The sequence below is a fragment of the Apteryx mantelli genome, chromosome 2, assembly GCF_036417845.1.
Source record: "Apteryx mantelli isolate bAptMan1 chromosome 2, bAptMan1.hap1, whole genome shotgun sequence".
NCBI lineage: Eukaryota > Metazoa > Chordata > Aves > Apterygiformes > Apterygidae > Apteryx > Apteryx mantelli.
This window is the reverse complement of record NC_089979.1, coordinates 150,473,880-150,499,254: the sequence shown is the minus strand read 5'-3', so window position 1 is coordinate 150,499,254 and position 25,375 is coordinate 150,473,880. Positions and strand designations below refer to the sequence as shown.

At 42.9% G+C, this 25,375-nt stretch overlaps 1 protein-coding gene across 6 annotated transcripts in view; it reads right to left on the bottom strand.

The window, feature by feature from the left end:
• Positions 1-945: 945 nt before the first annotated feature.
• Positions 946-25,375, bottom strand: part of KIAA1217 (KIAA1217 ortholog) — a 387,375-nt gene continuing 362,945 nt past the window's right edge. For all 6 annotated transcript variants that reach the window (XM_067291790.1, XM_067291789.1, XM_067291788.1 and 3 more), the window contains 10 exons: positions 22,043-22,173; positions 21,646-21,793; positions 19,517-20,006; positions 18,622-18,802; positions 12,527-12,681; positions 11,760-11,906; positions 8,520-8,639; positions 3,296-4,984; positions 2,719-2,841; positions 946-1,988 (listed from right to left, as the gene is read on the bottom strand). In XM_067291790.1, the coding sequence (XP_067147891.1) occupies positions 1,491-1,988; positions 2,719-2,841; positions 3,296-4,984; positions 8,520-8,639; positions 11,760-11,906; positions 12,527-12,681; positions 18,622-18,802; positions 19,517-20,006; positions 21,646-21,793; positions 22,043-22,173 (3,682 nt within the window). In that variant the 3' untranslated portion in view covers positions 946-1,490. The remainder of the gene's footprint in view (positions 1,989-2,718; positions 2,842-3,295; positions 4,985-8,519; positions 8,640-11,759; positions 11,907-12,526; positions 12,682-18,621; positions 18,803-19,516; positions 20,007-21,645; positions 21,794-22,042; positions 22,174-25,375) is intronic.

The window sequence follows — 25,375 nt, the reverse complement described above, 5'->3', positions numbered from 1 at the left end:
GGGATCAGCCTTGAAATCACAGCTTTGAGAAACTCAATTTTCCACTGTGGAATAAAACAGAAAATGTATTTAAAGGAGGAAGAGGCAATACCTCATTCAATCAAATTCAAAGGTTGGCAGGGGCATTTTGTTGGGTTTTTTTTTTTTCCCTCCTCCCTCCTTGTTAGCTGTCTAGCCTGGAGTTCTACCAATTAGCTTTACTCTGGGAAAAGTTGTAGAACACAATTTTGAAATTACTACTTTTGTATAGCTTTAATCTGGGGAAAATAAAGTCATTTTTTTCTCCTGATGATTTAAATCTTCAAGACAAACCACTTAAAGGCTACTTCAGCCCATTCTAAAAGTCATTAGTGACAAAATACAAAAATATAAGCATGCAGCCCTTTATTTTTTGTAAAGATCTTTGCTTATCATAGTTCTGTATATTACATTATGGTGTTATACAAATAAATTTATTTACAAAACCATGAGCTCTATGCAAGCTTGTTGCTTTTTACTTATTTGATATCTGTCTTTTTCAACCCTTCCCCATATATATTTTGAAAGCATGCATAAAAATTAACTTTGGTGTGGTAAAACTACTCTATGTGCCCAGCCACATACAGTATTTATTTATTTATATATATTTATAGATATGTACAAAAGTTTGCCAGTATACAGAACAGTACAGAAGTGTACATTTTAAAATCCACAATGCAATACATTAATGGGTTACCAGGTCTCAGTAAAACAAAACTGAAGGAAAAGGGTGGATTGAGCTAAGAAAAGAAGTAATCAGCAACTACCTATATGTGTAAAACAATTTATTTTTTTCTTGGCTTGGCAAATTCTTAAATATAATCTGAATGGCAGTGCAATAGGTTGAGTTGCCTCATACACGTTAAGACCAGTCCTGTTCTGTTTCTTGTGTAGAGGTATACTGTCCAGCATACTACTTTCAAATGTACATTATAATAGTATCAAAATGTTTTGGCAAAAAGATCTTGAAAGGAACCGTGACATTTGTTGACAAAAATAGAAATCTGTAACAAAGCTAAATAACACCAAAATAAAAGAAAAATACTTTAGTTTCAGTTTTACAGTTGTGTATAATCACACTTTAGTATATCTCTGTTCACTTCTAGTCCCCATAATGAAAAATAGCTTTATACAAAACAACTTACTAAATTTTTAACCATACATTTTCCCATGCTCAGTACACCTCTGTGCACACGCACTCAAGTTCACTCACACACCTTCACACTTTTTTGTAAGAGGTGCTGCCTATAGGAAGAAAATGCTCTTTTATCATTACAACAGCAACAACGTTTTACAAAAAAGCTTCACTCTAATCTATTGTATTAATCCAGTATTTAGCACATGATTAGTATTAAGCCTCCAGCAATACAGCAAAATGGTTACATTCCCTGGTTAAAATATTGGCTGCAGGTTGTTTGGAAACAAACAGAAAAAAAGCCTTGGTGAACTTGGGCACGTGCTGTGCTTAGCCTTTAGGATGGCTCCTTGGCCGTGGATGGGGTGGACTTGCTGGCATTTCCGTTGTGTGCCTTGTAGCTGGTGAAGCTAGGTGTATGGATTGTCCTGATGCTCTTCATACTTTGGCTCAGTGCAGTGGGAGAGGTAGAGGAAGGGGGGGAGGTAGAAGAGGAAGGGGGGGGTGGCCGGCCATTTTGCGTCTGCAGTGAGAATGAGAGATGGTGACCTTTCCCTGTGAAAGCGGAGCTCTGAAACTTGGAGGAGCCGTTGTTAGCCACAGAGGGGATCAGGGAGGTGGAGTAAGTTATGCGACCTGTTTGAGGACTGAGAGGGTTAGAGGAAGGAAGGGAGGTTTTAGTAGGTGGAGTAAGAGGGTTAGAGCTGTCACCGCTAGAAGCAGGTGCAGAGCTGCTTTTCCCAGAAGTGGGAGAAAAGGCTGGGATCTTAGAAGCAGGTAGGGTAGGGGAAGTAGCCTTATAGTCCCCACCAGCTTTCTTAGCACTTCCATTAGCCTGCAAATAAAGATGGCAGGAGACAGTTTGTCAGAAAGCCAGTAACATGATAAATCAACAGGACCTGGGAAAATAGCCCTACCGAGAATAAGAATTAACAGTTCAAGGCCTGAGCTAAGTCTTGCAGCCACAGACTGGACCTGGTAGAAAACCCAAAGTGCACAAAGAGGAATGCAGAGAGAGAGAGAGAGAGAGAGAGAGAGCGAGCAAGAGCGCGTGCGCGCAACAAAGCTTTCGTGGCAGCTCACGATCAATGGTTTATAGACCACTCACTACATTGGCCATGCTTCTGGGTTATTAACGTGTGAACAGACATGTCTGGCTGGAGAGTTAACGTGCACCTAATGCCATCTATTACATCGCCAGGTTAGTATCCACGGCTTCCGTTAAAGGCTATCTGAACAGAAGCATTCCCCGCTGTCCTAAGGAACTGCCACATTTACCAAAGGAAAAGTAAACAGGTAGTTGATATCTTAGAAGTACTGCTGAATACCGAAGTGAAGGGGGGGGGGGGGGGAAGCAGATGTTTTATTGCAGACATACATGCACAAGTATGGTGAAAAGATCATTAGATATTTTCATGCCCCCAGGATCCAGAATGTCCAGTTAGACCTCACTCGAAAGATAGATACACATCTGTTATTTGGTATAATCTCAGTCAGTTACTGGCGTTTTTAAATAACAAACACCACTAATGTCCATCCAAACACTGGGTTTAGGGTAAAACTACCTGTCTGTACTGGCGTGGGTCCTGTAGCTTGTGCTGCTTGCCTGCTTTCTCCATGCTTCCTTGTCTACTTTTTGAAGCCATTGGCACTGGCATCCTGCTTGTCTGCGAGGCAGTGCTTGAGCCCTGCGGAAAGAGTCGAAGGGGCAGGGACGGGAGACAAGGAAAATGCCTGATCAATACCAGTGTTTTTGAAGAGGAGACTACATCATGCGCAAAAAAAAAAAAAAAAAAAGCCACAGTACTACATGCAGGGAAAAGTTCAGGAGGTTCACACCACAGGTGTTAATGTCAAGAATCAAATGGAGAAAACTGCTCAACTACTGATCAAACTGGATTTCATGTCAGTGACGCTTGTCATTTCACACAGCAGATTATTTGACCCAGCTCCCCTGCGTTTGCCCATCACCAATCAGCAGCAAAGGTAAAAACAACGCTCTATTAGCTGTTAGACACCTCGTGGGGAGACCAGACAAACCACCTGAAAGGAAGCAAACAAATCACAAGACCCTCTTGTTTATGGTGATTATTGCAGATTTTTAGAAAGCAGCTGGAGTTTTGATTTCTGAGACTAAGGTACCTTACGTGAAGTGGCTGGGATTGGCGGAGGGGACTCTACGCCAGCATGGCTCTCATCCAGCACTACAAACTCTCGAGCTGGGGTCTCTGGGCCTATCTGGGCAGAGAACGGGACAGTGCTTCCCTCAGGGCTGTGTGGGCTTTCGGGGATAGATTTTGGGCTCATTTCACTGATGGTGTTCTCCAGCTGCTTTATAGTCTGCTCAAGGCTGTCTAGCGTGCGGTATGTGTTCTGTCGAATTTCGTCAGTCCTAGAAAGAGACACTGCAGGTTTGGGAGGGGACTCTTGCTTGCTGGGAGGATTTTTGTCAGTGTCCTCGAGTTGAGACCTTGTGATTTCAAATCTCTTCGCTTCCTTGTGCTGCTTAAGGGTCCCATCTTCCTCCTCCTCTTCATAAACCACAACCTGCAAGGTCTTCTTCCCAGTCTTGGTGCCTGTACGAATTGCCTGAGTCAGAGCAGCCAGCTGCTTTTTAGGGAACTTAAACTTAAATTTTTTCTTAGAATCCTGCCTGCTTCCAAATTGATCAGCAGAGTCCAAGTTTGCGTCTGTGTTTAGCTTGTAAATTTGACTGTATTTGTTAAAACTGGTCTTTATGTTCTCCTGCTCCTCAGGAGTTCTGGTTTCTGCAGAGTCAGAAGATGACTGAAGGTTAAATATATACTGTTGATTGAGCCCATGAGTTGCTGAATAAACTGCAATTGCTTTTCTGTCATTAACTACCGGTGGTTCTTCCTTCTGGATCCCAGGAATTTCATGTGCTTCATATTCTTCCTCCTCCTCCTCTTCTTCTATCTTTTCCTCTGTCATCATTTTCTCTAACTCCTCATCACATTCCTCAAATATAGTAGAAAGTCGTTTATATGCTGACCTAATATCCATTGGTTCATCAAAAATGATGATGACTGGTTTTTTGTCCAGACACACTACTGGTTCTTCGCTGTCTGTGTTTTCTGGGAGACCTTTCTCCAAGGCCATGTCCTTTCTTGCATCAATGTTCACTGTTTGCACATCTCCTCCTTTCCGGTTGACTATATCATGAACTTCCCCACTTGAGAGGACCTGGACAGCTGTTCTGGTAATCATAAAGGCAATATTTTCTGTGGGTGGGTTGTCTTCACTTGGAGAGCTGGCTGGAGAGTCTGTCTCTTCCACATAGGTCACACTATTACTTCTAGACACTTTAGGTCTTAGCATGACCTGGTTGTAGTTGACTGCAGGTGACTCTTGCTCCTGAGAGGAACCAGGAGGTGCTGAGGCCTCCTGCGTTTGCCTCATGAGAGGGGCAACACTGCTGATGGGGACACGCTTGCCCGTGCTCTGCGGGGGCTCACCCGTAGATGGGCCCTGGAGAGCATCTCGTGGGAGTCCGTAGTTTGGTTTTTGTTTTCCAGTTTCAACAGCTGAAAAATGGGATCCTAAAATATCTTGAGCCCCTCTTCTTCTGTCATCCTCTGGCAAACTGACACCAGACAGGTTCGTGCTCGCATTCTGGAGATTTTTATTAGAATAGTCTCTACTGTCTACAAACAAGCCCTTGCTAAATGTAGGACTGTCATTCATTGAAAAGCCAATTTTACTGTCAGCTGTGCTGGATGAATCAGAACCCAATTCTTCTTCAGTTTTCCCTTCCCTCTTCTCTTTAGGATGGTCACTATCTGTGGGAGGTCCTGTTGTAGCCCCATACACCTAAGGGGGAAAGTCGGATTACTTAGTTATTCAGGGCTGTAACTTTTACAGGACTTTTTTTTCCCCCAAATTAATCATAATATTCTCAGGGGAAGCACAGACCTCGTGAACTCACCACTCTGTTTACAGCTGCAGAGGCATGTCTGAAGTTGTCATCTGATTCCTGTACTTCTTCGGGGCAAAATTCCAAATTCTGGCAGAACAGCGTATGACGTTACTGCTCTGTGCTATGCATGTGGCCAGCATGGGCTGTAACCTAGGACTCCTGTTTTAACAAGGCCTCCAGAATATGCAAAAGCACACTAATTACCTTATTTCCAACACAATGCTATCTTGACCAGCTTACTTTTCAGTTAAAAAAAAAATCCTTAGTTATATATGATTGGAGTTGAAAAGAATCAATCTGATGATTAAATTCTCCAGGGACACATCAAAGGGAGTCTCATTTGTAAGGGCTGACAGAAGGTTGCTACAGCTTCCTAGTTCACTGGAGCGCTGAATGATAGACTCTGGCTAGCCTTAAAAGTAAGTTCTGTACTGGAAAAAGCTGCTTTTCAGCTTAAAACTTTTTGCCATTTCTAATGTTCCTTACACCTGAGCAGTGATGATTTATCACAGTTAATACAGTCACAGTCTGAGCATTTCTAAATCCTTACTGCAACTTAAAAGTACTCCTGCCTCCAAATTAACAGAGGCACCCAGAACTTTTGAAAGTGCAGAATGAAACAATGAGATACATTCATTTATAGAAGCAACTCTGAACAGCATGCAGAGAGTTCATCCCCTAGCTCAAAAGTAGTATATTCCCAGAAATGTAAATTTAAGGGAGCTTTTTTCCTTCTTTTTAAATGAGGGCTCCTGGAGATGCTATTTCATAATAGCAGGCTGAAAAGGAAGAGCTTTTTTTTGGTTTGTTTCATTTGTTTTGTTAAGTGCTAGTAACTGCTTGGGATAAACACCTACTGCTCTCACCAGTCCTCAGGGTGATGGTATGGCCTGAAGAGACACGGTGCCTATGACCAACGCAAGGGAGAGCGCTACAGTCAGTGGGTAGTTTGCCAGGAAGGAACTGAGCCTGGCGCGTGGCTGGCTGACGGGAGTGAGACAAAGGTGCTACTGCGCCCATTGCTTGAGAACAGACCCTGACTCCAAACACACCAGTGGGACAGATTATATTTACATTAGCAACAACACATGCCGAGTGTCAGGTGGGAGAGTCAGTCTCTCACAGTCGAGACGGATGAGTGATGGTACAGTAATCCACAGCCTGGCTAGCTCATGTACTCCCAATGCACACAGGGATTACTTATGTACAGTTTCTACATCTCTTGTGATATTCTCTTATATACTATGTGAGTATTTTACACAGAAGAATTTCACACACTGTGAAAAGGAGGAAGAAAGCAGTAGACCAGGTTTACAGATCATCTCTACTGAAGATGAGCCTTATTAGCAGCAATGAGGCTATGCAGCTGCTCCAAGGATACCTTGAAGGCCTCATATTTCTAAATATCTAGGAACTATCAATCACGCAAACCAAGCACAGCCAGAGAGGCATCAGTGTGCAGGCCCACAGAAGCTGCACTTCATGCTGATAGTCGCAGGCAGAACAAAACACCGGAGCTCCTGCTCACATCAGACCCAGACTGGCTACGCAGTAAATGCCTTCCCTTTCCACTCCATGCCAGCACTCCCACAGTTTGGCCAGTCCATTTAATAGCACTTGTTGCCCTGCATACCCTGACTCTGTGACTCAATTCTCATTTCTCTCTCTCTATAATTTTTAGCAAGTTATACTTCCTGTTCCAAGCATCAGTGCAACATCTTAAGGTTTCATTGTACAATATACTTCATTTTAGGAATGCTGCCTTTCTATTAAAAAAATAGTAATACTCATTTCCTCTATGAGTTTATCATCACCATAAGGCTCCTTATTATCTAAAGCCAATAACCCACACTGTCATGTCAGATGACAGAGCTCATCAACCTCAGTTTCCTGGAGTCCGTGTTATTCTAATAAATAGCACTTCGTGACAGTTACTAGGCAGCACCTTTCAAAGAAACATTTGTGATATAGCATGTGTAGTATCTCAAGGGGTGACCCAGGTTTTGGTGTGACAATATGACCTTTGAAATCTGATCCTAGTAGCAGCGAGGATGAATACAGGCATGGTCACGCTGTTTTTTGCTCCAAAACACCATCATCCACCCCACAACAAAGCAATTTCTTTTTTTTCATTTAGTAATCCACATGAACTTGCATCCTCACCCAGTCGGTGCTTCTCAGCTTTGGACCAGACCTGCTGTCTGGGCAGCTCCAAGCCCTTGTGTACAATGCGCTGCCCTGACCGAAGCAGCTTTGTGGAAGGATTTTGCCACTAATAATATATCAGGCATCACCATTTAGGTGTCACAGTATATTTTACAACAACTGTATTGCCCTATGCAGATGTAGCTCACTATGGTTAAAGCAGCTGGGTTCTCCTCTGCCCTGGATACCGAGGGAAGGTCATTTTTCCTCTTTCTCTGCCTCAGTTTCTGTTAAATGGGGCTGAAGTGCAACTTCTCCTATAAAGTGCCTGGGGAGCTACTGCTCATGCTGCATTTCCGGTGTGCAAACATGAAAAGAAAAAAATGACCCACAAAGTTGAAATGCTGTACTGAAGAGCTGTGTTTTCTCCCCCACCAAACCCCCATTTCATTGCAAATTGGCGTTTGGCTGTCAGACAAGCTGTCATGCTTGCATGACCACCCCCTAAAACCTGCAATGGCTCAATTCACTCTTCTTAGACTCCTCCATAAAAAAAGAGGCCTGCAAAGGCAGAAATATTTGCCTATTGTTCATCCTGCACGCTCACTGCCAGTAAGACAAATTAACTCAAAGGGCAACTCCAGTCTAGACATGGTTGCGAAATTCTGCGCCGACCTGGCTACAGTCCCTGAAGTGAGACACCTTGCATAAATCCCATGACTGAAGTGTGAATCAGCTTGCAGAAAGAGGACCATTTTGGACCATCCACCTTGACTTTATCTTCCAGTAAACTGAATGTGATTTCTGAATATCTAATAACTATTCCTGGAACAAACAAATGAAGCAAAATGAAGCAAAAATTCTCCAAAGTGGCACTTAAGACTGAGAGGAATCACTAATTCGCCTCATGGAAAGAACAAGGCTTAGGAGAGATGCTTCCCCATTCCTCCATTGCCACAATAGCACTGAGAGGATTGTTTGAGAGGTGAGAGCATCTCTGAGAAGGAGACTGATGGATCCTTCTATAACTTTGATTTCACATAATCTTAAAATTTCATGCAATCCTTGTATAAGTATTCCAGATGATTAGACACATCATGTACACTGCTATAACACTCCATCTGTGCATTTCTGACCCATACTGGGATAAAAGAAAGAAAACCACTGGGCAGCGGTAGAGCGGTAGGATAGGGAGAACAGGACAGGAGATATAAGATTAGTTTTGAAACAAGGAAAGAAGGTTATGCCAGACCGGGTGGCACGTTTGCAAGCACCACTTGTTACCTTCTTTTCCTTGTGATGCATTAAAGTCCCAGGCCTTATGTCTTTAACATGTGTATCATTTCTGGACTGTTCAGCATGACTGTTTGAGTTTACATCCATAAAAGAGCACTTCTGGAAAGCCTAGGAAATAAATACTGCAAGTTATCAGGAGGCCAGGTAGCTTTTACACAGAAACCCCTGGAGAGGACCAACCATAAATACAGCATTTGTTTTTAACTTTTACAGCTCAACTGTATTATTTACAACCTCACAAAATAATGGAGGTTTTAAACTATCAACTAAGAGAAATAGGGGGTACCTCCAATTTGCCACAACTGCACTCCAGCTCACGACTCTGATCTCAATGTCCCCTTCAGGGCGATGAGCTTGATTTCCATTTTTATAGATGAGGAAACTGAGGCACACAGAGGTGCTGCACATTATCCAAACTTAACTAGGGAGCCCACAGCAGCTCTGGCAAACTTTGGGCTCATGACAGAACCAGTAGCCGACTGATTCCCTCAAAATCCCCATTACGCATAATTTGGCGTGATCACACATCAGTTAATGACTAAACTTAAGATTTCATATTTTAAAATAAACAAATCTCAAAGCTCTTTAGTCCACTTACTGCCCCCAAACATTTTTACTGTGTTTCCTTTATGCTTTCTCAGCTCCATTCCTGGTGAGTATTAGCAGTGGTTTGCTATTCCCCTGGATGGGACAAGCACAACTGAAATATATTTCTCTTTCCTAACTGTTCTTGTCTGCAAAACGGTCTATATGTCGCCTGCAAGAAGGTGAGGAGAAGGTGGGAGCAGCAGGTCTTAGGCATTCAATAAATGAGAGAAGAGGGTGTATAATACCTCTCCCCACCCTTGCTGTGCACTCAGCTCCCAAATTCATCCTGTCTCATGGCACTTCATGCAAGAAGTGCATAACTCCATTTCTCCCCACACAAATTCTGTTATTAAACCTTTTGACTTGAACACACACGTCTTTACTGCAGCCCTCACTCATGCTCCAGATGGTGACAGACCCCTCCAGGTTCCTCCTGCTCCAGAAACAGCCCAGCATGTGGGCTACGGACCACTGAACCTCAAGGCATGGCAGGGGCTTTGCAGCCTTTTATCATGCTTGCCTCCCTCCGCTTTTCTTGGGTTTCTCTCTGTTAGGTTCCCAGGTCCAGGGGAGCAGAGCCAGCATTGCCATGACTGCACACTGCTCCCAGTGCGCGTCACTGGGATTTCTGCTGGCCGATACTGGCACACTCTGTCACCAGCAAGATAAACAGGCAGGGGGCTCTGCTGGCCAAGGGGTGAGGGAGCCATGCTTACAGGAGTCAGACATACCACCACACACAAGATGATGATATTGGTGTACCGAGTATTAGGAAAATTATTTAATTGCTGACAACTCTCATGAAATTAATAGCCCTAACTACAGATTAAAGTCATGCCCTTCTTTAAATTTTGCGCTCCTCGTATCTGTTGCATGTTTATTAAAAATTAGAGAAGTAATAATAAAAAAAATCCAGTGCAAAAATCAGGGTGTGGATTTTCTGCTGGTTTTCCACCATGTCCTATTCGTATGTATGTTTATAGGCCAGAGCACATGAGACCACAGGGGACTGTGAGAACAAGCAGTCTCTGTCCTCCTACAATACAATACTTTCCCCAGGCTTCTACCCCTTTGTGAGGCCAGCAATGTGTTTCTGAGATAAGCATATCATCCATAAAGGCATCCTCAAAGTCCTTCAGATTTTAAGTGATGAAGAATCCACTATTTCCCTCAGTAATTTATCACCTTTGCTCTGAAATATCTGTACCAGTCTCTAAATACAGTTTGCCTTGCTTGAGCTTCAGCAGTTGATTTTCATTATGCCTTTGTCTGATAGATTAAAAAGGCATTTAGCACTTCCCATGAAGTTATGACTAGCTGCACAGTGTAATGCCATGATTACCTTCGCAGTGTAGTCAAGCCACTTCTGGACCTTCACGCTGTTAACAGCCTTTGTAAACAGGGCATGCACGGACACCCAGACATGGGGCAGCAGACCCGGGCTGATCACACCGATCCCGTACACAGAAATAAAAATCACTCCCAGTTCTTGCATCTACATCCAAAGGAGACACTAACTTTGCGGCACCCGCACTGCCCTCGGAGCACTAGTTAGCTTGTTACTGCAACTCCTGCTCCTTTCGCAGACGTGCCGTTGTGGTCTGGCCTGTATTTGTTGCTCTTCACAGGGACTTTACATTCCAGTGAATTCAAACGTATTATGACCATTAACTGATTGCTATCCTCTCTCTGCTCTCATCATTTACTAGCTTTAAGATTTAAGCTGATTTAAGCAGTAAGGATTTTAAATTTACTTCTAGGCCATTGATAAAAACACAGAGCAGCACAGACCTGTGGCTGATCCCTTTGGGACCTGACTGCAAACACCTGCACCAGTGACAACACTTTCAGAGCCAGACAGCCCTCAGTCCTCTCGTGGGTATTTCTGTATACTCTGTGGTGGCAGATTTTAACCAGAATGTGGTATGATATTTGATCAAACGCCTTACAGAAATGCTTACGGGTATACAGTTTCCTTTAAGCAGCCTAACCTGTTACCTGATCAGTGTTGTTTCCCTTGACAGATCTATTTTCCATCATGTTGTGTTGACTAACACAACTGTACTTGACCGTCTTTGGTTCTTCACCAACTGGAATATTTGGCTTTTACTGCAGCATCGCCGCCTGCACTGCCAAGTGAAGGCCAGGCACAAGAGCACGACTTCTACGCCACTGACAGAGCAATGTTTTAGTTACATGATGGGAAACGTTTCACCATTCAAGCACTCCGGGAAACATGAAAACTGGGCCGTGGCACAGGGCAGGGGAGCGCAGCTGGCCGGGAGCAACCTCCCTGTTCTCTGCTCCCACCATTAGCAGCAGTGACATGCTCCTAGTACCGCACAGGCCTGGCACTAAGAGAGAAACACAAGGCCAACAGTGACCACACCGAATACGTATTTCACTGCAGTCCCATCTGTGTGTGTGCCTGGAAGGATTCGCCTATGGCATCCCCAGCATCCCTGAGCACCCTCTTAGCTCCAGGCCTCCTGAAAAAATTGGATGGTTTTTACATAATGTGGCACCATTCAGTGTAATGAAGGGGGAGCAGGCGAGACTGGCAGACCTACTTTCCTTCACGTTCTGAGCTAGAAGTGATACTGGGCTCAGGTATCTCCATGCACAACTCGAAGGGCATACCTGTAGTTCTGCCATTATTTTATCTCCTTCTTCTTCATCTTCATCTTTTGCAGCTGATGCTGCAGCAAGCCCTGTGCTCCGAGACAAGGCCTGATCCTCCTTAGGGGCTTTGGACTGCGCTATTTGCCCAGTGTCTTCGCTGCATTCCTAGAAGTGGATGAGAAAGGCCAGATAGCCAATATAGCCAAGCCCTCCTGATGTAAAGCAAACACAGTAAATTCAACACCATTGCAACTCCCCTGTTGCAAGGTCCCTCTCCTTGTAATGCTCTGATCTAGAAAAATGCTATTTCATCAGTTCAAAAGAAACTACTATTGCTGATGTGGTGGCATATGCATACAATAAAGATCTTCCTAGCCTGGACTTCCCTCCCCTTCTTGCAGGGAACAGAACAAATGGGGAAAGGAAGCCCAAAGAAACTCATTTACAGTATTTCTGTGAAAACTCTCTCCACTCTGAGCTGATCTTCCCCATCTGTATGAGGTATGCTTTTTTTATGTTTAATCTTCTTACCGCACTGAATGAAAGTGGCTTGTGACTTGCCTTCTGCATTGTTAGGAGATCAGTGAGGCAAGCCTAAGACTCCTGCGAACACAACTGATCAAACCTGACTGGCTCTTTTGCCCAGAGAGCAGCATTTCCTGGTAAGTGGTTTCAATAGCTCTCCAGGACATAGCTCCTTCTCAGCTTATTTTGTGGTTTTATAGACAAGCCCAAGTCTGGGAATTCACCAGCAGTCTGATTGCTTAGAGTCTGAATCATCAAACCTTGACAGCAGCCGCCTCTTTCTTGACTGCATAGATGACATCTCCCGATCTCGTTGTGGTTAGTCCAGACCCTGGCAGGTAACTGCGCCGCGGAGGTGGAGGTGGTGGGGACTTGGTCAGCTTGTCGCTCTCCTGTTCTGCATCATGAATGTCTTCTGCAAGTGAACAGGGCAACACAAAGTGAGCACCGGTAAAGGTAAAGGAGGGAAAGAAGTGTTTGCACCCCTGCCTCAGGTTGGAAAGAAAAACAATATTGTCTTAAAAGGTCCTGCTGCTCAGTATGTTATCATCAGAAACATATTTGGCACTCAAGTGGAACCGCCTCAAACAAAAGCCAGCAGCTCTGCGTTTGCGCAGTGAGTCAGGTCACTTCACCTAGAAATTTACCATAAAACTCCTGCTTCCCACGTCACTGTGCCTGGGATTTCAGCCTTGCGTGTAGAAGCGTGAGAGCTCAGCACACTTCTGGAAATCATTCCTTGAAAGTAAGGGACAGGTTCAGCTGGGTGCCTGGTTACAGTGGTCCTGTACCCTCCTTTGAAAATGGGGCCACTGACGCGAATCCTAGCGAGAACCAAACCTGGAGGCTTCTTGCCATGCTCAGCAACTCTGAAGCAACCAGCACACGCTTCTACCCTGCCTGGAAAGTGCTGCCAGCAAGGGGCTAAGAGAAGATCTGAAGGGCAACCTTGTAGTTCAGCAAAACCACCTATGTCCAGACAAGGGCTGAAAGGAAAAATGGAAACGCTGCTCTGGCAGTGCTACCTCCCCAGTTCACCAAGCTGTCTCACCACTGGGCAGGGCAGGGAGCACCTGGGGCAATTGCACTTGCTCCTCTTCAAAGCCAGCATTTACTCTTGCTTTACTTATTACCAACTGCTCCAGGAATTCACAATTTTGCCTTTGAATTATAATATAATGGCTCTATATACAGTTTCCTAACCCATGATGATTCAAATACCAAATCCAGTAGCAGAGCAGAGTCAGCCCTTGCTTTCTGAAGGGCATTTTCCAAGAGAAGACCAGTTGCTCAGACTGGTATTCCCCCTCTGCCCACAGCTGCTTGCCCAAGCGGTTGCCACCTCCTCTTCCCCATCATCAGCAGCCTGTATTTTTTTCCAGAAGCAGCATTATTCTGCTCAGGGCTGAAACACTGACTTCTCCCTATGTGTTTCTGGTCATAGACTAAGCAACATACATGGCAACAGCCACCATTTTCACACTTCCCTTTACACTGTTTGTTTTCAAGAGTGATTGAACAATCCTTCTGCAGCTATTCAGTGTTACATAAACAGCTGGAATAAATATAACCCAAAATTAAAAAAACTCCTTCTTTTGGGATTACCCAGCTGTTTAGGGTTAAGAGGGAGTATTCTCTCTGGGCAAGCTATTACATAACTGTGCACATCTGGGGCTGTTACAGTCTCCTCTGTGCACTGTACAGCTACTGTCAGAAACAGCACCAGGGCTGGAGGCAGCCCTTGTCTGACCCAGCCTCATCTTTATTCCCTTGTTAGTTCAAATGTTCTTCAAAGCTGCTTAAGCTTAAAGAAATGCTCCACTGAATTACATCCCAGCCTGGTTATCTGGCACTTGCAGGATTGCAACAAGAATGGATTTCCAGATACACTTTACATTAGACCACCTCTTTTGTCAATACACACCACTAAGTTTTTTGTGACACCAGATGTGCTTCTACCAGGGCAAGGTAAGATTTGCTCTAATCTGCTGCCAGAAAATCAAACTCATTCTCTAAGAAGGTGTTTAGCAGGCTATGATGTGGGGCTTCTGCAAATGCCTGCTCCTTTAAAGGTCTGTTCAGCCCATTATCATCAAACTGGTGGCAGGTCTGACTGCAAGAACACCAAAATTTTTCTTGCACTCAAGAACAACAAGGCTGGACAGGTGACATGGACAGCAGAAAGAGAGAATGATTTCTACCATATCACTCTCATTTGTGAAAGACCCATCCATCTCCATCTCCATCTTCAAAATGGAAAATAAAAAAGGAGAAATATAGGCAATAGATATAGTCAGGGAGAGTGGCAGGTGCACCGGCTATGGAAGGCAAATCCCACTCTCATCCCCCAGCTGGGGTCCTTGAGGAGAAGCTGTAATGGGCCTTGCTCAGAGTAAATGCCACAAGACTTGGCAAGGTATAACCTTTGAGAGTTGGGTTTCTATTTTCTCTATTAAAAAATTTTATTTCACCAGTCCAAAAGGATTGGTGGGGAGGAACCTTTGGAGGAAAAACTCTGAGGAAAAGACATTGCTCTAATATTTTCTTCCTTGGCTGAGTTCTTCTAGCATGTTTAAAGAGTGAGGACCAAATGGACAAGTATAATTCACTGGGTCTGAGCCTGGTCATGATTAAACACAATACCTTACAAAACCTTTTCTGGTGCCAAAGGGCTCAGCACTTGTGTAAATAAGATGGAAGTCTTCCACACAGGATGCTAAAATCTCCAGCCCTTCCACTGAACTGAAGCATCTCCACCAGGTACAGCCAAATTGGAATCTATTCCCTCAGCAATATAGCTTTATACTTGCACAAAAAGATCCAACATGTCTTTAAAAAAAACTGTAAATAGTAACAGCTGCCTTGAGGCAGCCTTTGTATTCAAATAAGCAAACTGTCTTTAGTGAAAGCTACTGGTAACTCAGCACTTGCAAAAATCAGGACATTATCACATGCAAAGGCACAAAGAGAGATGAAGGAGCCCAATTTCTAGTACACGTTTTAAAGACATTCCTCATATTTTTCATTGAATGATCCTGATAACAAAGATGAGTTAGAGTCTGGACATGAAAGAAGTATTTATAGAATCATCTGCAAAATTGTATAAAGTGTGTAGTTTAATTCTGTTTTGTGTTTCTCAGAAAAAAAAGAGAGATTCTTAATCAGGTTCTGTATGGAGACCGGCTAAGACAACGTATTCTGGCAATGTAACGTATCCGGGTTCTGTAGCAAAGCCAGCAAAGGCCTCCACAAACTTATGGACAAAACGTCTTATGCATTATACTACTAGGGTAGGTGGTCTCTCTTTCCATATGTTGCTCAGTTTTCTAGTCTACAACAAAGACTGTAGTGTGTTGAAATTTTCTTCTTGAGCTGCAGAAGATTTGGGTGACGTGAGATATTTGATCAGGTATTAAGGAAAAGCTCTGCTGTTCCCTCAGCTTATTTATGTGACTATTACAGGATTCATTATGCAGAACAGAAGGCAAATGTCTCAGTCTCAACAAATTTCTCCCTATATCTGCTGGCTGCACACTGTGTAAAATTGTATTCTGGAAATTGATTAACTATGTGAGTTATAAAATTTCTTCTCTATTATTGTGTTCTGCACTAAGATGTTGTCACAGCTCACTGCACCCATATGGTATTTATTTTCACTGACGTTTTCTATTCATGCCACACATTATCCAAGTTAATTTTGATAATAGCCAGCAACCTCACTGAACAGTGCCAGAATTCTAAAATTATTTTGCAAGGTTCAACAAAATTTATATTAAACCTGTATGTCAATAAATATTCAAGCAGCAATAACTTGTCAGTGCTAAAGATGTGCCCAGAACAAAATGCTGATATAAAAATAGCCCTCCCAGATGCTATACAAGTTTGTGTAAACAAGCCACAGGGCATCGTTTTGCAGTTAAAGAAAATGCTGGTGTCCCACACCCTGAGTGGGGTGTGCAGCTGCCATCTCCTTAGCTCCAGAAGGACGTGGCAGAGCTACAGAGGGCAACTGAAGAGAACCAGGGGATAGAACAGGCACCCTGAAGGGGAAACTAGAAAAGCTGCAATTCCACAATTTGGAGAGGGGTAGGCTGAGGACCCCAGGATATGATCAAGGTTTATCCACTGCCTTCATGATTTTATAAAGGGACTGCAGAGCTGGCGTTCAGCAAATCACAAATATTAGAACTAGGGGGCACTCAATGGGACTGTCAGGAGATCAGTTTAAAACAAATGAAGAAAAGTGCTCCTTCACGTGGTGGGGAGCGAGCTTCTAGAGCTGGCTGCCATGAGAGGCAGGGCAAGCAAATGGTATTAGCAGGTTCAAAATGGGACTAGAGAAACTCATGGACAACAGGGCCATAATAGATATGAAAAGGATCAGGCTAGCGTAGTTCTTCTAACATCGCATATCCAACAGTTGGGGGTGCTGGGAGAGTACTAACAGACTGCAGAAAGCAGCCAGGTTTCTGTGCTCCCTGAAACAGTATCTCCCATTGCCTCTGTCAGAGACAGGCCACTAAGCTGGGTCAACCATTGCTCTGACCAAATAGGGCATTTCTCATGTTTTTATATTCTTAAACATCTGGGTAAGAATTTTGCAAGTGTCTCATGTCTAGCTAATGTAGTAAATCCAAGGTTTGGATGAGACAGCTTCCTTTCCCCTTTAACTCTGAAGTTCAGACATGGATTTGAATGTTAACCTGTGAAGAAATAGGGCTTGAAAGAAACCCCATCATCCTGCTGCCATGAAGCACTCAGCTCTACCTATATTGTTCTTGTTCAGTGTTGGTGTAACCCATTTTCTCCAATGATGGGGATCTTACCTCCTCCTCAGGCAGCTTTCTTCAATGCTTCACTTTTCTCACTATTAGGAAGTTTCCCCTAATACCTAACCTGAATCTTCCTAGTTGCAATTTAAAATTTCTTCTTGTCCTTATCCATCAGGCACATAAAGCAGGTTGGCCTTTCCTTTTTAAGCAGATATTTACATACTTAAAAACTGTTTGCCTTGTCCTTCCTCAGCCTTCTCTTCCTCATGCCAAACAAAACCCTTCCTTCCTTCCTTTTCTTTCTTCCTTCCTTTCTTCTCCAGAGATCACGTTTTCTAGAGCTCTGGTTATCATCACTGCTATCCTCTTTACTCCATCCAGTCTGTTCAGTTTTCCTTAAAGTACAAAACACTGAGTTTTGGGATTTCTATGTAAGAGTTCACCAGTGCTGAGCAGAACCGATTACTTCATGTGTGCTGTAGATATTCCTGTTCAATCATCCCATTATAATGTTTGCCTTTTTTTGCTACTGGGTCACATTCTGACCATGTTCAACTTGAAACTCAGTACACCTATAGCAAACGGCAGGCAGCCAGAAACCTTACTGCAAAAGTCATTCCTACGTATCTACCCACTCCCCCAAGAAAACTGTGGTTATACAGAATCACAGATCTTTTGTGGACCACTGAGGGTCTCATCCAAACCATTGGTTGTATCTGTAGTTTACAGATTATGAAGTTAGCAAGGACCAGAAAGATCAAAGAGTCTCACTTCTAACTTAATGCGAGTTCAAGGATTTCTCCAAGCAACTCTTACATCATGCCCAGAGCTTGTGTCTGAGCAGCCTTTTGGAAAGCAACATAACATTGCTTAAAGGTTTGAATCGGCAGCAAATCTAACATGTTCATAATTAAAGTTGTTTCAGTGATTAATTACCCTGAATGTTAAAATTTGACATCTAATTTTTAATCTGTCTTTTTCTAGCTTCAGCTTCCAACTGCTGGAACTTGTTGGGACTTGTTTTGTGAAGCTGAAAGGCTTCCTACCCTCAGAAACCTCAGGCATGTCTTGATCTCCCTTTGATAATATGTACATCTAAAGAAAGAGTTTTTAAGTTTCTGATGGTAAGATCATTCATCTTGTGCTCAAACTCTTTGTGGTTCTTTTCGGAGCTCTCTGTAATGCTAAACCCTTAAGTGCAAAACTGGACATAGCAAACTAGATTAAGATACAGTGTAGCATATAGATACTCCCATCTCTGCCAAAAGCAAGGTATATTCTTGCTCTCCTCCTTTCGAGGTCTGTTTATCTCCAGAGAGCAAACTCACTCTCTTGGTTCCAGCACCCAGGATTTGTGTTCAGCTGGTTATACACAGCACTGCCTGCAAATTCAGTGCTTTTGAAATACAATCCTGTGTCTTGTAAGCAGGATCTGTGTGTTCTTTCTCAGAGACATTCTCACAGGTAGGATCAAGAACACAGAAACCTGTAAACTGAAACCATTTTATTAAGTAGAAAAAATAACCTCTCTTTTGCAGATAGGCAACTACTTACTTAGCACCATTTACTACAGCAGACCTTACCTGAGACTTCCAACTTTTCCACTGCATCTCCTTTTGTCAGGGTGACCAGCTGGGGAGGCATCTCCAGGTTAGGAATTGACTTCATTATACTAGCCTGGGCCTCTTCCAAGAGCTTCTCAAATTCCTTTCCATTATAGTGATCAAGGTTCTGTCTTTTCTCTTCCCATTTCTTTTCTGCTTTCTAGACAAAAACAGTAAAGCATCTGTTTATCTTTCTGATTTCTGTTGTGATCACTTTTAAAAATCCGTGTATAAACATTATGGGTCAACATGGCAAGAATCTTTCAGTTGTAGTCAGCAATTAAAGGAAATATATTAACACTGTAATTGTATACTTATTCTGGGATCCATACAGCACAATCATAAAAGAAACCGACAGTGCCTGCTGCTCACTAAAGGCACAAAGGCAAAATTTAAATCATGGTCACTGACTTACTATATTGCACTGATGATTAAAGTGCATGTCTGTAATAGGACATGAGAGTTCAGCTGTCAGTTTGCTGGATATCTCTGTGTGAATTCACTGAAACTTCTCACTCTCTCATTTTTACCTCTACAAAATGAGGGACATGGAGAATTAATGAATGACTGAAATCCACCTATGCAAGGCCTACCAAAGAATAATATGTTATTGTTTAAAACCAGGCTATTTAAAAAAAAAAACTAAAAATTATTTCTTTTATGCAGGTTATTAAAAAACACACAGTGACCCATTTTGGTTACATGGTATTATACTGTCACATCTAAAACCTGAGGGTACTTTCAGAAGCGCTTTGTGAAATTAGGGGTTAAGCATATAAAAAACGCTTTTGAAAATCCCACCCTCATTCTCAAGAGTGAGACTGGGAGCTTGGACCCAAAGAGAAGACAACTGGTTGAGGAGAACACACCATACCTCAATTGATACAGCTCGGTTTCTGGTACTCGCACTGTGAATTTCCTCGATGAAAAGGCTTTGCATGGTGGCACCATTGACAGAGACGTGTGGTGCCGGAGTAGCTTGCGTTGTCTGGGTTCCTGCTGCTGCCTCCAGTGAGGTGGCTGTGGGGTGGCTGCTCGCTGGCAGGCCTTCACCATGGCTGGCTGTGGAAGGAGAACCCTGGCCGTGGCTGACCAGGGCTGATGAGTGTTGGGACTGATGGATGACAACGGGAGAGCTCTGCACATGATGGACCATCATGCTTGAGAAGGGGACAACTTCCGACTTGACCGATGACACTTGGGACTCTGCTGCAATTGCTGTGAGGTTTTGCTGTGTGTGTCCCTGGGCATGCTTGAGCTCCTCCTGGCTTTTCAGAGCTTCAGCTGTGGTGGTCTTTTCCATAGCAGAGTATTGCACAACTTGGGAGGGATCCACACTCCTCAGGAGTCCGTCTGTAACATGTCTGCCCAGCCAAATTGAATACAACAGCATGGCACATCATTAGCACACAGGTCGGTCACAAGCAATACTTAACAACAAGGGGTCCCCCTTAAGCTTTTGCAAGGGAAAAACACCTACATCAGAAATGTCAAAATGGTGTTTTTCTTCCTGATGCACTCAGTGGTGTGATTTTATAGCTTTCTCTCAGAGTCAGGGATTCAGATTTTCAAAGAGAACACTCTAATTCAGATGTTTTTGTCTTTTAAAATGTTTACAAAGCTTCAGAGATGTACTGGCACTTTTTGACCAACCAGTAAGTTAGGGTGGATTGATTTTAGATGCAGAACGGAAATCAATTCAATTTATTTTTTTCACACAGAACCTAAATAAACAAGGGATTCCTGGATTATCAGCATGGAAACTGATAGTCATACAGAATCTGAGGTAGCAGCTTAGAAAGTTGCCGAAACAAAGCATTCAAATGATGCTTCGCGAGGGTCTTGTCTGTCAAGAGTTTGGGGCAGAATAAGCTGAGGAGGAGAAGCAATTCAACCACTTCTGGCAACTAGTTGTGAAATGGCTGAGCTTCAATACCTATCTATCCATCAAATGTCATCAGTTTCTCCGTTACTCAAACATACTTTATGAGGTTTAATATGTAATGCAGCTTCAAAAAATACTTTTGGTAAAACTTTGACATGCATAGCTCACTTTAATTCCCAAATGGGATGAGGCAGGAAATAACTGTAGTCATTTTTAAGCAAAGTCAACTAATATGAAAGTATGTAGATGGGCAGCTCTCAGAAGATCTGTTACATAAAGCATTTTATCCCTTTGCCAATACTGGCAAAACCATTTACATTGCTCCAGAAGATAGGGGAAGAATGACAACCCTGGATTCCTTAAAATAATGGCAGCAACAGTATACTTCTGATTTTAATTTTCTTGTAATTTAAGTAAAACTGAGAACAACCACCACCTTTGACAGTTTGGCCTGATTCATTCAGAGTTTTCAGGAGGAATTAAACCCAATGCCTACTGCCTCATAGAAATCAGCATTTTTTTGCTGCTTATATATTCTGACAAACATAGCTAAACAGTGGCACTTAAGGTACATAAATTTTATCTAATACTTCAGCTTTAGAGAAAGTATATTACCTGCAAAGAACAGAATAAAGAATTCATGTGAATTCACAAGCATTTTGAAAAATATTTGTTATTTCTTTCAAAACATTCTGGGATATCTGTATCCACTCAGAATCCTTTCCTATGTTATTTCTTATATTTTTGGGGATGCATGTTTCAGTGTCAGATAACATCTCTGTTAACTTAGATTGTTGTAAATGTCTGCAGTTAATTGGCTCAGATATGGGACTGATGCCACTCAGATTTTGCGTCCAGGTATCTCCCAAATTCGGAAGTTTTCAGAGGGAGCTAGGTTCAGTCATAGCATCTAAATAACCAAGGCTGTCATAGCAGAATCACTGCACAGAGCACAGGGAAGGTTAATCTGATTTCCCTTCAGAAGGCTCTGGGAAGAATGTACATAATACTGCAAACAAATTTGCATTTCTCAAAACCACTTGACTCTGGGGAGACTGAGAGACCCCAAACCCAGGCCTGCTTGAGAAAACTCCTTAGTTTTGAAGAAACAAATTCACCTCCTGAGCATGGTAAGGATGTCTGTCATGCTGCGCACACGCTTCAGCAAGCTGTCTAGCTTGTGTGGTTCTTCCTTGAGGAACCTCACAGCTTCTACCTCAATGCGAAGGATCGCACGCATTTTATTCTGCAGTGTCGGGAACTCTCCTGCAAAGACAACAACTGTGAAGCTCAAGAGGAAATGATAAAAGCCCTAGGAAGAAACAAACTGACAATGGGGTGAATGTTAAATAGCTGAGTGTCTGCCTCTCTCCAGGGGCCAAGCAACAAGCCCCATAATCCTAATTTTAAATATTTTTGGAAGTGAAAATTAATGTCCTCGGGTCAAAGGCAAAACTGTTCTCAGCCACAGTGGTTAAAAGAGAAGAATTGCAAGGACAAAGGAAAAGTACCTACCTTTGAGGGTGGCAACAGCTTCTCCCACTTGACGCAAAAGAAAGGCTCCATCTTCAATGTCTTTCAGCGTAACTGTCTTGTTGGTGGCTGTGGAGTCCCTCTTCAGGTCTTCAACAAATCCCTCCAGCTCACTGGTAAAACAGAGAGGTGGAAATGAAACTTAAGCAGGACTTCCACATTATAATCAAATATGTGGAAACAAATGGACTAAACAGAAGCGGAAATCTCACTTGTTGCATCTTTAAAACTGATACCACAAGGTGAAAAGAATGGGCAGAGTAAGCTGAGGGGACGTGAGGATGCCAGATGCTTGTGATCACAATAGAGGACCTATGCAGCTGCCCCAGGTGTTGATTTCTCAAACGTGCTGCAGATATGCAGAGCATATTGGCCTCAGGGCAGCTGTGCTGCAAGAGGCAGGCGGGGCGGTGAAGCACACCCAACAGCCAGCCTGTTGGGGATGCAAAGCCGAGAAGAAGGGGACATCCATGTTGCACTGCCATGTTTAGCACTGCTTTGCACCTTATATTTTCCTCACTGTTGGTGACATACGAAGGATGCACAACAGCGGAGTGACAGATCAAAAACTGGCACTAATGACCCCTTGATGCAACCCTGTTTATCTGGCTGATCCTGCAAGGCAGAATGCAGGGTCCTGTTTCCATGAACAGCCCCAATGAAACAGTAAGTGACAACATTGCGTGCAGATCTTGGACAGCTTTTGGACTCAAGAATGAATCGTTCCAGGTGTTTTTCCCAAACTGTGCTGCTCCATGCTTCCTCAGGCCCCATCTAGTGCTTTCTCATCACCTTTTGTAGTACCTTTTCTAGTGTTTTCCCTTGCTTCACATAAATTTTCAGAATCCTCCAGCCACATCTGCTTGATCTTTGGTGGGGCCAGGGTCCACATGCTTCCATTTAGGCATCAAATCACATTGCTTTAGCTAAACCTTCCACACAGGAGCTTAGAAATCTCCCAAAAATACCTGAAGTGCATTATGCCCAACTAGAGAAAAACAGAACAAACACTGCTACGAATACCTCAAAATAACCATCCCTTGAATATTTGTTCGAAAAGAAATCTGCCTCTGTTAAGATATTTACTTACAATTTACTAAAAGGAATATTCTGATAAACAGCTTAATTGCGCATTAGAAAACAATGCAAAACAGTTACTGAACTGACAAATCAACTACTTATTTTCACCTAATTTTGGGCCTTGTTTCTCGCATCCACTCAGGTAGCAGTTTCACAATTGCTCTAAGAGAACTGAGGTATGGACTGATTGCAGAAAAGGGGTAGGGGAAGATCACCTTCCACTTGTGTCAGCACTGCCACAAGGCACAAGGGAAAAAAATCCAGCAAAAAAAAATATTTATTTTCAGCCAGGTGACTATCTAGATCCATCTCAGTGGATAGGCAGCATGATGAAAAGAAAGGAACAGGTGGTGAGCAACAGGCGATAAACATGAAAAAAAATCCGTTGCAGCACCAGTCTGCATTTAGGTCAATTTAAAGTGAAAACATAGTTGCACAGAACAAAAATAACAATACAGAAGTATTTCTGGTACGCATGCAAACGGAAATCATATCAGAACTTGAACATCAAATGCATGCAGCGAAGAGTTCACTTCAGTCCAAAGACTAAGCACTTAGAATTATAAAATAATTTTGAATTGAGAATCATAAGTTGCTTCTGAACTGACCACAAACAGAAGCAAAGGTAAGTGATTATGCTCCTATTTTAGGACCCCTCCTCCCAAAGACACTGCCTTCAGAAAGTCTCTGAGAATCACAATTCCCACTAGCACAAGAGTACTTGCAAGAAACTATCCAAGGGACCACACGATGGCAGCAAGGGAACGTTACTTGGGATATTTTTCCAGTCAAAGAGGCTGCAATAATGCAGGTATCTGCTGTCCCTGTGTCTGTCTTTGCAATATAGGAGGGCATAGATAGATATAACCTAGGAAGGAGCTGGGAAAGGAATTCAGTTTTCCATCACCTCACTGCAATGCAAAGGCTCCTGCTGTCAGGAGTGATGCACCCTCTCCACCCAATGTCCAGACATCAGCGCTCAGGACAAGGCAGTGTCACTTTGTGGATTGTAGGGTGCACCCCTCCTTTTGTAGATCACCACTGGAAAAAGCAGTTTCTCAGATATCCTCATCCCCTGGAGAACACAAAGGTTAAGGAAGAACCTTGAATGGGCTCAAGGGTGGAAAGAAGAGACAGGAACAAACACGAACAATATGAGAATGCTTTGGCAGTTTTATGACATTGTCATAAATACAGGGATAAAGTAGAGACTTCCAGCTAGCAGACAATGTTGTCTTTCTTTCCCTTTTGTTCTTTCAGCAGATGTGGAAGAGGGTAACTATGAAACCTTTGATTCCATACAGCGATGCTATCAAACTAGACAGCTGATCCTGAAATTACTCGGGAGATACCATATTATACTGCCTCCTGTTGCTAACCACATGAGAAGATAAACTTCAGTCCTCAGGACCCAAAGATTTACACAGCTCCAGCTGCCTCCAGTGTTTCTTTTCTGTAACTGGGGAAACAACATCGCTTTAAAGATTGGAATCAGCAAACTCAATTAACAGGACACTCACCTTTGTGCAGTTTTAAAAGGATAATACATAATAAATGAATTTTTTGCATTTACGTTTACCACAGAGGAGCTGAGGTGAACTCTTATGCTGAGATTTTTCTTTAGGCAAAAAACATCAGAGGATCCGTCTCAGATTGCACTATCAGTAAAACAGGTTACAAAACAAACCAACAAAATTAATAGCAACAAATCACCTGGACCAGATGGTATTCACCCTGGAGTTCAAAAGCAACTCAAGGATGAAATAGTTGAACTACTAACATTAAGCATCTAACTTCTTGACTAAAATTGTTTTGGCACAAGAGTAGCAGAAAGTCTCATAGATGATACAAATTTTTAAAAAGGGTTAGAGCTACCCAGGGAACTGGAGACTGGTGAGTAATTGGTATAACTGGTAGATACCGTATTAATGAATGGTTTTAGTGGACACATGGATAAATGTGCTCTACTGGGGAGGAAGTAATACAAGGGAATAAAAAGAAGGCAGGTCTCACAAATAAGCAAGGTCCTTTGAAGGAATCAACAAAAGTGTGGGGACAAGATATAGTCCAAAAGGCGTTCAACAAGGTATCTGAGCAAAAGCTTTTAAAGAAAGAAAAGTTGCCATGGGACGAGAGGGAAAACTCTTTCATGGATAAAGTACCAGAAGTAAAGGGAAGGGAAAAATGGACAGCTTACTCAGTGAAGGGACTTTACTGGTGGGTTCCAAAGGGACC